The following is a 12202-nucleotide window of genomic DNA, read 5'->3' on the forward strand; positions in this document are numbered from 1 at the left end:
ACACTTCTGTGTAGAAAAACTGCAGTACATATTTGCGTGATTCACCCACGTGTGTCTCTTTCGCTGAATTTACTCACAGGGCGAAATAATGTGTTATGTTACAATAAAAGCCTATATCTGTAGGCCTCTTTCAGATATTAAGCTGGCCTGTGATTCACCTTTCTAAATGTTCCCTGGGAAAGCAGGGAAGAGAGGGCTATAAAGCTCCAGTTGCTTTGACAGACACCTCTTTGGAATGTTCATGTAACTGATTAAAAAAAAAACTGTCAACCTGGGAGGGATGAAAGAGGAGGTTGTCCTAAGGATGGAGCTGGCAAGGTACTAGAGGCTGGCGTGTCTGTATCCTCTACGTCCTCAAGGATGAACATCCATCCCAGTAGGGGATGTCCAGATCTATTTGGTAGTGCTCAAGGTATAATGTTATTTCTTTTGTATTAGCTGCAACCCTGGCTTATGGTAACTGTGTGGTCTCTCTCTCTCTCTCTCTCTCTCTCTATATATATATATTTATAGTTCTGTAAACCACTAAAGCTCTTTCTTTAGTTAAGGTAAGCTGTGTCAACATGTCCTCACCTGTGAGCCTTCTGCTTGACCCATTTGCTAGAAATCTGTACATGCTCAGAGGCTCACCAGCTTCCCAAATAGCCGGTGAAGGGTCAAGCCTGTTCAGCTTGGGTGGTGGCAGCCTATTAGAGCAAATCTAGTGATGGGGAGGGAGGAGGAAGCTCCCTCCCTGTTCTTAATAGGGTACATGTGATTTTACTACAGAAAAATGTTATCCAGAGAAATTGTCTCATGTGAAATATCTCACATAGTAGTTTCAGAAGTAGGTTGCCATATCTGGTTTAGGAAGTTCCTGGAGATTTGGTGGCAGAACCTGGGAAGGTGGAGTTTGAGAAGGGGAAGGAGCTGCGCAGAGATGTGTTGCCATAGAGTTCACCCCCTCAAACCTGCCTTTTCTCCAGGGGAACTGACCTCTATGGTCTGGAGGAGATCAGATGTATTTACAGGAGGACTGTAGACCCCACCTGGCGGTTGGGGCCTGTGCAGCGGGGTACCCATGTTACTCTTGTAGTAGAATTACACTGGGATACAGTTACACCTTAAAGACTAACGAAATTTATTTTGGTGGGAGTTTTTGTGAGTCAGAGCTTACATACTCAGATACATAGAAATACATAGATACATCCATTGAAATGAAATCCTGCCCTCAAGTCATAGCAGACTTATGGTGACTCCTGGTGGGGTTTTGATGGCAAGAGACTAACAGAGGTTAGTCTCTGCCATTGCCTGCCTCTACCACCTTCATCTACTTCGGAGGCTTCCCATTCAGTTACTAAGCAAGGCCAACCCTGCTTAGGATCTGACGAGCAGAATTATCTTTAAATCTAATGCAGGATGAAATGTGATACAGGAACAAATTAACAATCTGAGAAGAGTAGGATATGTGTGATATTAACACCTATAGTGAGTCGGGGATCCAAGGTCCTTCTTAACCCCCCTGGGGCCACATTGCCTTGAATTTCTGAACGTACTGTAATTCAGCGCTTTGGCTTGGGATCCTGTCTTGGAAATTCTTTTGAGTTAACCACTGAGCAAGTTAACCACTTCAAGCTAGCAAATGTGAAATGTTAGATGATACATATTGAAATTGTCACAGACACGTTTATGTTGCATTGTCAACTGGGATTTAAGCATTTATTACAGAATTTTTCTTTCTTCGTGACCTTCTTTAAAAAGGTGCTGTGTGCATTCAATGTTGACTAATATTTGAAAATTTTAGAAGGAAAACATTATTTTAGAGAAGAACACTAAACTCACATAAGGAAAGGAGGAAACGTTTGATATCTGCTTTCCAGGATTTTTTAAATGCTCTGTAGATGTTCTTAATAAATGTTCCTACAGTGATGTGAGATGCAGCTAGAAGGAAGCAGCATGCTCTTTCTCTATCATATGCTTTGTTGTGCTGTGGTTTTGTAATGAACAGGGCTTTTTTTCTGGGAAAAGAGGTGGTGAAACTGAGTGGGTTGCCAACACAGGGGGCAACTCCTGGCGGGAGGTAGTGCCCCTGGTACCACATGCACATGCGCAAAGTGCGCACACGCTCCCAGGACTGCACAATGATGTCACTTGGGGTCATCTGGAACAAGGGGGAAGTTTTATAAAGTTTAAATCACCCTTGTCGAAAATGGTCACATGGCTGGTAGCCCCGCCCCATGATCTCCAGACAGAGGGGAGTTTAGATTGCCCTCCGTGCCAAAGCGGCGCGGAGGGCAATCTAAACTCCCCTCTGTCTGGAGATCAGGGGGCGGGGCCACCTGCCATGTGACCATTTTCAAGAGGTGCCAGAAGTCCGTTCCACTGCGTTCCAGCTGAAAAAAAGCCCTGGTAATGGCTGTATATGTATCTCATTTATAGCATGTATACATTCTAATGTTTAACTACCTATCACTTATTCTGTTCTTAGTATGCATAGCTCTCTCTTTTTTTTTTACTCTCTCTTTTTTCTACTGTATAACAGGATAGCCCAGGAGAGCTTAATCTCATCAGATCTCAGAAACTAAGCAGGGTTGGTCTTGGTTAGTAATTGGATGGGAGACCTTCAACGAAGGCCAGGGTTGCAGAGGCAGGCAATGGCAAACCACCTGTTAGTCTCTTGCCATGAAAACTCTACTAGAGGTCGCCATAGCTATGACTTGAGGGCAGGATTTTCATTTTTCCAATAGTGTGTACAATGTGGTGTTCATTAGCATGTTGGATTTTGTATAATGGATGAATCTAGCCAATAATAGCATACAAGTCCATCAGAATATTATGGTTCAGAGTTGTTACATGCTTCGTGCAATGAGAATTTGAGAATGTTCTTTTGCCTTTTACTTTTTCAGACGATGCAATTTCAAGGCAAACTAAAATTTCTCTTTGGTCAAAGAAAGAAATCATCCTCAGGAGCAGTATTGCCTCCTCAGCTGTCCTTATTCTGCATAGTTGTACCAGTTCTGCTGCCTTCTGCAACTGATACGAGGTTAAAAAGCCTTCTTGTGAAAGCAAAATGCAGGTCTGACCATACAGCCCCAATATATACAAAGTAAGAACAAATGCATTTAAACAAATATTTCATACAGCTGCTCACTGGAGATGTTGTTATTAAAAAGAACTAAACCTTTTAAGTATGCATCTATTGAAATGTCTTCAGCGAGCTCAACTCAACGTGATTTGCCTCAAAACGCCCCACACACCTTCCGTGCATCGATATGTTCGCCCTTGCTTTGGGGAACAAGATGCACTTGGAGAAATCCTTAATTTTCTCTTTGTTGCTATTTCAATTGCACTGAACCGCCTTTGCTGTATGCAGTGGTAAACAAAACAACAAAGATAAAATTTGTTGCCGTTTCAATTGTATTGAACTTCCTTCTCTGTGTACAGAGGTAAATGTCCTAGGCCGCACGGCTTACCTTTGCTCGGAATGACCCAGAACATCGTGCAAAACCCACAGAAGATTGTGTTTTCTCGCGTGAGATTTGCGTGACGTTGCGTGATGTCACGCAAATCTCGCGCGAGAAAACACGATCTTCTGTGGGTTTTGCGCGATGTTCCGGGTCATTCCAAGCAAAGGTAAGCCGTGTGGAAATGGCCTTGGTTAGTCTTCTCTTCAGAGGGCTTTTTTTCTGCAGAGGCTACTGTGAAGGAGCATTCTGGGACTGTTACCAAAAATAATTTCATTGCTGGCTGGCTGCGTTTATGATGATTTTTGATGGTCTAGGTTGTATTATTTGATATATGCCTCTGTTTTATTAGCTTCTTGTTAGCTACCTTCTGTCTAAGGAGAAAGGCAGGGTATAAATAGTTTAATAAATAGAAATATTTCCGCACCTGCAACTTGCCATAACCACAAAATACATATTGATTAGACTGTTAATCTGATCACAACAGAATACTTCCTCATATGACAAAGACGAGAGATCTCTATACACACGTTCTTCAAATTCATGAAGGTCTGTCACATCGAAAAGGCAAAAGACTTGCTGTCTGTCGCTCCAGATGGCAAGAAGAACTCTAATGGTCTTAAGTTACAGGAGGGGAGATTACAATAGTTTGACAACGGGAACCATTTACTTGGGAGAAGGGGCTCTCTCTCACTGAAAGTCTTCAAGCAAAAGCAATGGACATCCATTGGCTCGGAAAGCCCTAGCTTTAGATATCCTACATTCAGCAGGGAGATTGGACTTGATGGCTATAAGCCCTTTTCCAACTCTAGGACTTTAGGGCATGTTATCCTATAGAACTAGTAGGAACCGATTCTTTAGCACACCGAGCATAAAGATTAATATAGTCCTTGCCAATGCTGCTAGTCTTGTAAGAGATGAGCTGGAACATATTCACATGCAGTTCTTTAAACAGGATCCGTAGTGGCAATAAAGGTTTTTTTATTTGTTTGTAACTTTGGTTGTAACACTTTGGAACCTACTCTTAACTGTATAGTAATGTATTAAGCTTTTAACTGTATAGTAATGTATTAAGCTGCTTTCTATCATCTTTTTTCAGTTCAAAGGCTATTTCAGGACAGTATGTGGCTGATTTCCATGGAAGAAACTATTTCCTAGAAGGTATGTTTTTCACCTATGTAATTTTTTGTTCTGCTTTTGTTTTTTGATTCAGTGAATTTTTTAAGTATAGTTCTGTGCAGAGAGGTGTTTGGAAATAGTCTGTTCAAACCAACACTTACATAACCTCATGTATCAGCTTATATACATTGTGTTATTCCATCACTGGACTAGCCAATTTTTCACTTTAAATTTTTTATCCATTCAAGACTCCTAATTCTAATGTCAAGCAGACATAACAGCACAGTGTCACAAAACCCACTGTTCTGTGAAGTTCAAGACTGCCTTCCTCAGTTAATTGGCTTGGATCTTTTTGTTAAAATGCCATTTATTCAGATGCTATCATCTGGTTCTCACTGAAAAGACAAAAGTGCTGAAAAACAATGAAGCTGCTGGGTTTAAAGACAAAGCAATATGCTTTCACAACTGTGATGTGCTAATGTTGGATGATGAGAAAACTGTCCTTTTCTCTATTATATAGTGTGCAGTAAACCACTGAGGGACAATTATGAAGTCTTCCTCATGACTGCCATGAGGACTTTTGACCAGACATGTCCCTACGGTTGCCAGGTCTCCCTACCCTCCCTGGGCAGGAGGTTGGAGGCCAGCACCTACCTTTTGATGTCTCTCTCTCTCGCGCGCGTGCACACTTCTGGCCTGTGTGATGATGTCACTTCCAAGAAGTGACATCATTACGCGGGTCACATGTGCCTGCAGTTCCCCAATGGGAATTTAATTTCCCAGGTCATATGGGCCAAGTCTAATCTGGACTTCGACATGTAGGAAGAAGGAAGTTCAGCCAGCCCATGATACTTTACTGACCTAAAACAGCCCCAGAGAGCCACTATTTGCCACACTGGGAAAACTCCATGAACTGAAGGCAACTTTTCAGGGCAGTTGCATCAGAAAAATGGTGAGGGAGGAAGCATCCCCCCCAAGCACCACCATTCTGATCTGAATTGGAACCATATGTGCCTGGGAATTAAGTTCCCAGTGGGGAACTCCACTGGGAACGGAAACTTATCTGGCAACCATGGGCGCTTTATAATGTGTGAATTGGCTAAATTTAGATTAAGTAAGTGTGGGCCCTATCTAGCGGAAGGAGAGCAGCATTCAGAGAAGGGAACATTCATCTTTCCATCTACAATTGCAACCTGCCATTCCCTTGAAATTGTCCCATTGGGAAAGGGGGTGAATGGTAAATCCCTCCAGGAACAGTATGGGGAACAGCATGGGGTAGTCAGCAACAATCACCCCCCACCACCACCACTTTGCCATTGATGAAAGTTTTTCCCGTCAGCAGAAAGCACGGTTTAGACTACCCCTGCAGATTCTGTATGGGGACTTGCTTTTTTTGTACACTACATTATTTCCTTTTAGTCTAGAGAAACATTAACAAACTATAATAAAGTAAGGTAAAATATTTTCCACCAAACTACATTTTTACTTAAACTGTCTAGGAAAGAATAATAAAGAAATTATGACATGGCAAGCAAATGAAGATCACTGGGTTTGGATACAAGCAAATGCACAAGTTTGTTGTAGAAATGGTTCTTCAGAATATGTCGCTACTCTACAGCAAAGCCCCAAGTGAGTATTTCAAAAGAGAAATATGCTTTAAAAAGAAAACATAATATCTTATAGCCAAGCGGCCCTGATCTGTGGATACTTAAATATGGAGTCTGGAGCTGTGAATGGACAAGGCAGATCTTACACACCTGAAAAATGCCACAGCTTTGCAGAAAAATCTGAACTATAAAAAAATACATTGCAGGAGTTAAAAACCCCAAAATGATAAAGGGAGTTAATCATATACCCTCAGAGACTGTTGCTAGGCAACCATAACAATTTAACCAGTGTTCTAGGCTTGGTTTCTATTACTAAAAGGTAGGAGGAAGGGGCAGAATTCTTTCCTGGGCTGTTTTGGCCTTTGAGGGAGGGTTCAAAGGGGCCAAAACCACCAGGAACCTCTGGGCAACTTAATACCACATGATCTGCACGATTTACCTAGGCCTGGCTGCTTGCTACTGTTGAACCTCTCCCAAAAGCCAGTGTAGTGTAGTGGTTAGAATTTCAGAGTAGGATCTAGGAGATCCAGGTTCAAATCACCACTCTACTGTGGAAGCACACAAGTTGACTTCGATCCTGTCATACGTTCTCGTCCTAATCTATCTTTCAGCTGGGCACCGCCAACATGCCCTGACATGTTACTCCTTAACCCAGTGGAGGTGACAAGAGGGTCATGGTGACAGGAGGAGCCTCTTTCCCCCATGCACTCACCCAAGCTGAGGAGAGGGGATTAAGGGCAGCAGCCATGGTGGCAGCAGGAGAACCAGTGGAGACCAGGAGCAGGTTGAAGCAGGCTCTCCCCTTGAGCTGATCCACGAGGAGGCCGGTGGTGCAGTCACAAAGCCAGCATGGCTGGGAGTTAACCTAGCCATGCCCGGCAAGAGGCCCCTTCCAATACAGATGGAAAAAGCCCTCCCAGCTTGGAGGACCAACTGAGAGAAATGGGCACTTCAGCAGGTCCGTGCATACCAGGGCGTAATGGCAATGGGGCAGGTGAGAGGAGGGTGGGAGCGAGGCAGATAGGTAGGCTCCCTGCCAATCTGCTAGCCACCTCCATCCAGCCCAAGGGAAGAGGGGAGGCAAGCAGGTGGAGGTTGGCTGAGTGGGAAAGGAGGGCAGAGGGTGATGCTGTAAAGGGAGGATTGCCCCAGCAGGTCCAGGAGGAAAGACCTGGGAGTGGCTGGGGAGAGCTGACAGCTGCCTCCCAGGGGTGAGAGGAGGAACCAGGTGGACAAATCCCCTCCCTTGCTCATGCATCCAACAGGACAACCAAGGAGTGAATGGTGGGAGGGTGCCAAGTCAGCAGCAGCCCATGGGACACAGAGGAAAATTAAGTAGCCCCACATAAGCCCTCGCAGGTTCCCCTTCATGCAGCTGAGCACAGCTTAACTGAGCCGTAGGAGAGAAGCTGATGGGGGATGGGGGGGAGGTGAAGACGGGGTGGAGGAAGACGAAAGTGTGGGAAGGAGAGGAGGAAGCAAGAAAGGATGGTGAGGATATGGGGTGCAGGGAAAGGAAAGAGGACATGGGGAGGTAGTGAGATGCCCCTCACAAGACCTAATTTAAATAGAAAGGGCAATCATTCTCTTTGCCAGAGGCAGTCATAGATGGATCACAATAAAAGACAAAGCTGGGTGAGTTTAAGCCTATTGAAATCAAGGCTGCAAGAAGAACACTTTCATGAGAGTAAGCTTCACCGAATAAAATGGGACTTACTTCTGAGTACAGAGTCCCATGGCGCAGAGTGGTAAGCTGCAGTACTGCAGCCCAAGCTCTGCTCATGGCAGAAGCCGGGTTCAGGTAACCTGCTCAAGGTTTGCTCAGCCTTCCATCCTTCTGAGATCGGTAAAATGAGTACCCAGTTTCCTGGGGGTGAAGTGTAGATGACAGGGAGGCAATGGCAAACCACCTCGTAACAAAAGTCTGCCAAGAAAACGTCATCGTAATCCCCCATAGATCAGTAATGACTCGGTGCTTGCACAGGGGACTACCTTTACCTTACTTCTGAGTAGAGCTGCCTGTGATTGCTTCCCAAGACTACTATTATCTGTCTAAGGAAAGACATGTGATAACCTGGTACACAGGCTTCTCATTTATGTTGCTTATCTACGGAATAGCATGAACTTTTTATAGTTTATTTTTATATTGTTTTGAGTGCTGCTGTTTCTAACTAATAACCACACTGCGCACATTTTTGAAAAGTGGGATAGTGAATGAAAATTAATGTAGGCAATTTCTCATCTGTAGTTCTAGCTCCCCCTATTGTCACTGTATTGGATCTTACACTCAAGGCATACTCTGTTCATACAGGAAACCTGTATGATCCTCAATTACACATACAGATTGATGAGATCAACATGGCCTGTGGTTTCCCACATCTTGGGAACATAATAAAAAGCTCATGAAAGAGTCAACATCGTGTGGTGTGTCAGTGAAAAATGCAAATTCCAAATAAGGAATTATTAGAAAGAGCTTGAACATAGAAAGCAAAATGCCATTCTAAATATCATGGTGTTTCTAGACACAGAAAGCTTTGCATGGTGGTTATTGGCCCATGAAAAAAAGATTAGCAGGGAAGGGACATGACCATGTAATTTGATCAGGGGATTCATGCTTCTTCCTTATGAAGAAGGACTAAAACATCTCAGGCTTTTTAGTTTAGAGCAAAAGGAAACACGTAATCCTAAAAAAGTATATGCAGAAACCTATGCACGTTAATATGGCTTACTCCAAGGAAAGGGTTTTTAGGACTGCATTGTTGAGAGAAAAGGAAATGGATCTTTCCACCCTAAATTTCACAATTGCCCAATGAAACTGATCAACATTATGTTCAGGACAGATCTTTACAGAACAGCTAACTTGTAGAATTTACTACTGCAAAGTGCAGTGGTGACATTAAAAAAACAAAACTGGAAAATTAATGAAATACAATATCAGTGGGTGGCTTTGGCATTTGAATCCCACTGCTGATCCAACACTTATGGCAGACCACCCTTTCCTACACTGCTACCAACCCTAAACCTCTCTGTACAGGTCTGGGGCTTCCCGAGCAGTAAAGGGCAGTCACAACACACCACCTGACTAACCTCTATTATCAGGCAGAGAGCCCTGACCCAAATACACACAGGGTCCCCCTCTCCTCTCTCAGAGGCTCCTCTAGACAGGCAGCCCATTCCCTATATCTACTTCCTCTTACTCAGCCACTGCCCAGAGCTATTGGGGAAAGGGAACTTGGTGTTTACTTTCCCTATATACAGTGCCATCATTTGCTTAAACTTGGCCCTTTTGCCAGAGTGTCTAAGGTTTGTGTGTATGCTTCCACTCAGCCAACAACTTCAAGTCAGCCAGGGTTAAAACAGAAACAAGAAAGAATTTGATTTACAAGACAGAACACTGAAATGAATGATTTTAAGATTCATAAATAAATCGTAGTTAAACGCAGAACGTTTCAATGTAACAAAACGGTCCAACAGCCAGCTGTCCCTCTCTGCTGTATTTTCTCAGCAGTTCTAAAAGCCTTCCTCTCTCTCACACTCTCTAACAGACTCCAACTTTCCCTTGGCGCAGCATTCTGCCCACTCTTATTGGTTGTTTCTCAGGAGAAGTGGAGCTGGAGCCAATCCTGTCCATCACACAGGGTCAGGGCTCCCTACCTGATAGAGACAAGATGTGTGGCGAAGTGTGACTGCTCTGAACTGTTTGTGTAGCTCAGAACCTGTAAAGGGTGATTTATGGTGGGTGGCAATGTCACAGGGCACCAGATGTTGGAACAAGCCACAAGAATGATCTTCATTCAGGCATATTTAAATACTGTCACATGTGCCCTGCTCATCTGCCATGTGTGCCTATTATTCTCTGTGTTATATTTGGGGTCTCTGAGAATGTGTAAAGAACTATCTGTGTAGCTGTCTAACTGTGTAGCCATGAGTCGCTTATCTTGCAGGTGGCTGCTTTCGCTTTCTCAACTAGCCTGGGAAAGTGTCCTTGAAGTGCCGCTGGGAGCCATATTCCCTGAGATATGAAATGAGCTCATCCATGTCTTCCCCTTCCCTACCCCCCTTCCAACCTTCTAGGCCCTGCACACCTAAATCATAACGGTCCTCATCCCAGGGCAGGAACCTTGCCCTATAACTAACATTGCTGTACCCTGTTACGTCACTTCTGCCAATACTCCTGTCTGAGTGCACTGATACTGATGGATCTCTAATAAAGAAACTTTAACTGGGCTTTTGAAGTGTCTACAGTGAAGTAACTGGGGATCTAACTGGCAGCGCCTGATATAAACAGAAAAACACACATAATGAATGAATTGATACTGTGTAAACTAAACCTGAATGTAAATGCTACTAGATGAAAAAAATGTGGAAAGGTAGCTCATCTCAATCGTGTGGCAGTGAATTCTTGTTTTTTTCTTCCTCTTTTTAATACGTTGTTTTAAAAAAAACACTTTAGAAAAAAATTCTTGGCTGATTCATTTTTATACTTTTGTTGAAAGGGAAGGAGACAATCACCAGAAGATACCAAACAGCACAGCGAGCTTGAAACGGAACAGGGATGGGCTAGAACCAATGAAGCATCATAGATGGACCTCAATGAAAAAAGAGCAGGATTGCAGAAAAGTCAAATTTGAGCTTCACAAAGATAATGACGTTGAATGTTTAAGTCCGCAAGAGATTGTCAGTTCCAGTGGGCCACTATTTGGTCTTCAACACTGTAACAATGTAAATGGCATGTGGACTTCAAGGAATCCACCAAGTTCTTGTAACAGAGGCCAGCAGAATGAGAGCATGTGCTCAAACAAAACTCTGCGACCATTCTACAACAGAGACCAGCGGCTCTTCAGTTTATCTGCCACCTGTTCGTCGCACTGGGGTGGCATAGAAAATTGCCAAACGCACCCAAACTTGCAGCAATACACAGCGGACAGCTATTCAGCAGAATACGCAAAACTCCAGTGTCCACTGATATCTTCAGAAGCCCCGTACCACACTCAGAACACGCTGATCAAAACGGAATATGATTCGGATTCTGAAAATGTAGTGAATAGTTATGCCATTTCACCAAGTCGAGTCTGGCTAGATGAAAAGAGCACGGTGAAGAAGCTGCCAAGTCATTTTCCTGCCGGGGTCCATCTCAAAGCAGAAATGGATTTCAGTGAGCAGCCACCTCCTTGCCAAAGTCCAAAGCGTTGCGTTTACTCGCCATATAATTGGCAACGCATTGTGATGCATCACACCAATAACAGCAGTAGAAATGGATCTGGCAAAGGGGGGCATTACAGGGCGATATCTCCGTTGGGCCCGCAGAACTCTGTCTGTGTAGAAACTCTAGAGGGTATGCAAGGGACATATTGCTGTAATCCATTTTATAATACTAGTTTTGTAGAAGAGAGAGAGCTAAATACCCAGGTCCTAAAGACACACTCTGTGTGTCCCAGCTTTATTCAAACAATCAAACATGAGCCTTTAGATTCTCCACCTATATCTGACCGTGGTCAGAATGGAGTACAAGCTACTTTCCATGAAAATGCATTAGCAGGTTCTCAACCTCATAAAATACTGGGATGTACATTTTCACAGCAAACTGTGTAGTGTGTTAGAAAGCTTCCATGTGTTGCTCACAGCATCAGTCGTGCAAGGAACAGGAAGTAATTCATTCACAGGTACTTCCTGTTGCAGAGATTCAGAAGTACTGCTCCTGAGAAGTGCTTTGCCTTGCTTAACATATGTATTGTGGGTGACCAGTACTCTGACTCAGGGCACAAATCAACCACAAAACAGGATATATAGAAGTGCCCTTAACATTTACAAAAGCACACTCATGCATTGCAGATACGATTTTTACTGACCTAACAAGGGCAACTAATTTTTTTTAAAAGGAAAAGGGATTGTAAAAAAACTACACAGCAATTTGTTTTGCTCAGCCAGTGATAGTTAAATCACCTCTGGTACCCAAGTAGTTCAAGAGTTTAATTAACATAACAAGCAGTAATTTGATTAAAAGTAATTTGATTAAAATCATTAGAAGAAATA

General features: G+C 43.4%; 1 protein-coding gene across 1 annotated transcript in view; it reads left to right on the plus strand.

The window, feature by feature from the left end:
• The window catches only part of AHRR (aryl hydrocarbon receptor repressor), a 58151-nt gene extending 46353 nt beyond the window's left edge, over positions 1 to 11798 (plus strand). Inside the window, exons 7-10 of the mRNA XM_054991712.1 lie at positions 2886 to 3085; positions 4543 to 4604; positions 6062 to 6191; positions 10666 to 11798. Of these exons, the coding sequence (XP_054847687.1) occupies positions 2886 to 3085; positions 4543 to 4604; positions 6062 to 6191; positions 10666 to 11761 (1488 nt within the window). The 3' untranslated portion in view covers positions 11762 to 11798. The remainder of the gene's footprint in view (positions 1 to 2885; positions 3086 to 4542; positions 4605 to 6061; positions 6192 to 10665) is intronic.
• The last annotated feature ends 404 nt before the right edge of the window (positions 11799 to 12202 follow it).

Source organism: Eublepharis macularius, chromosome 11 (assembly GCF_028583425.1).
Source record: "Eublepharis macularius isolate TG4126 chromosome 11, MPM_Emac_v1.0, whole genome shotgun sequence".
Classification (NCBI taxonomy): Eukaryota; Metazoa; Chordata; class Lepidosauria; order Squamata; family Eublepharidae; genus Eublepharis; species Eublepharis macularius.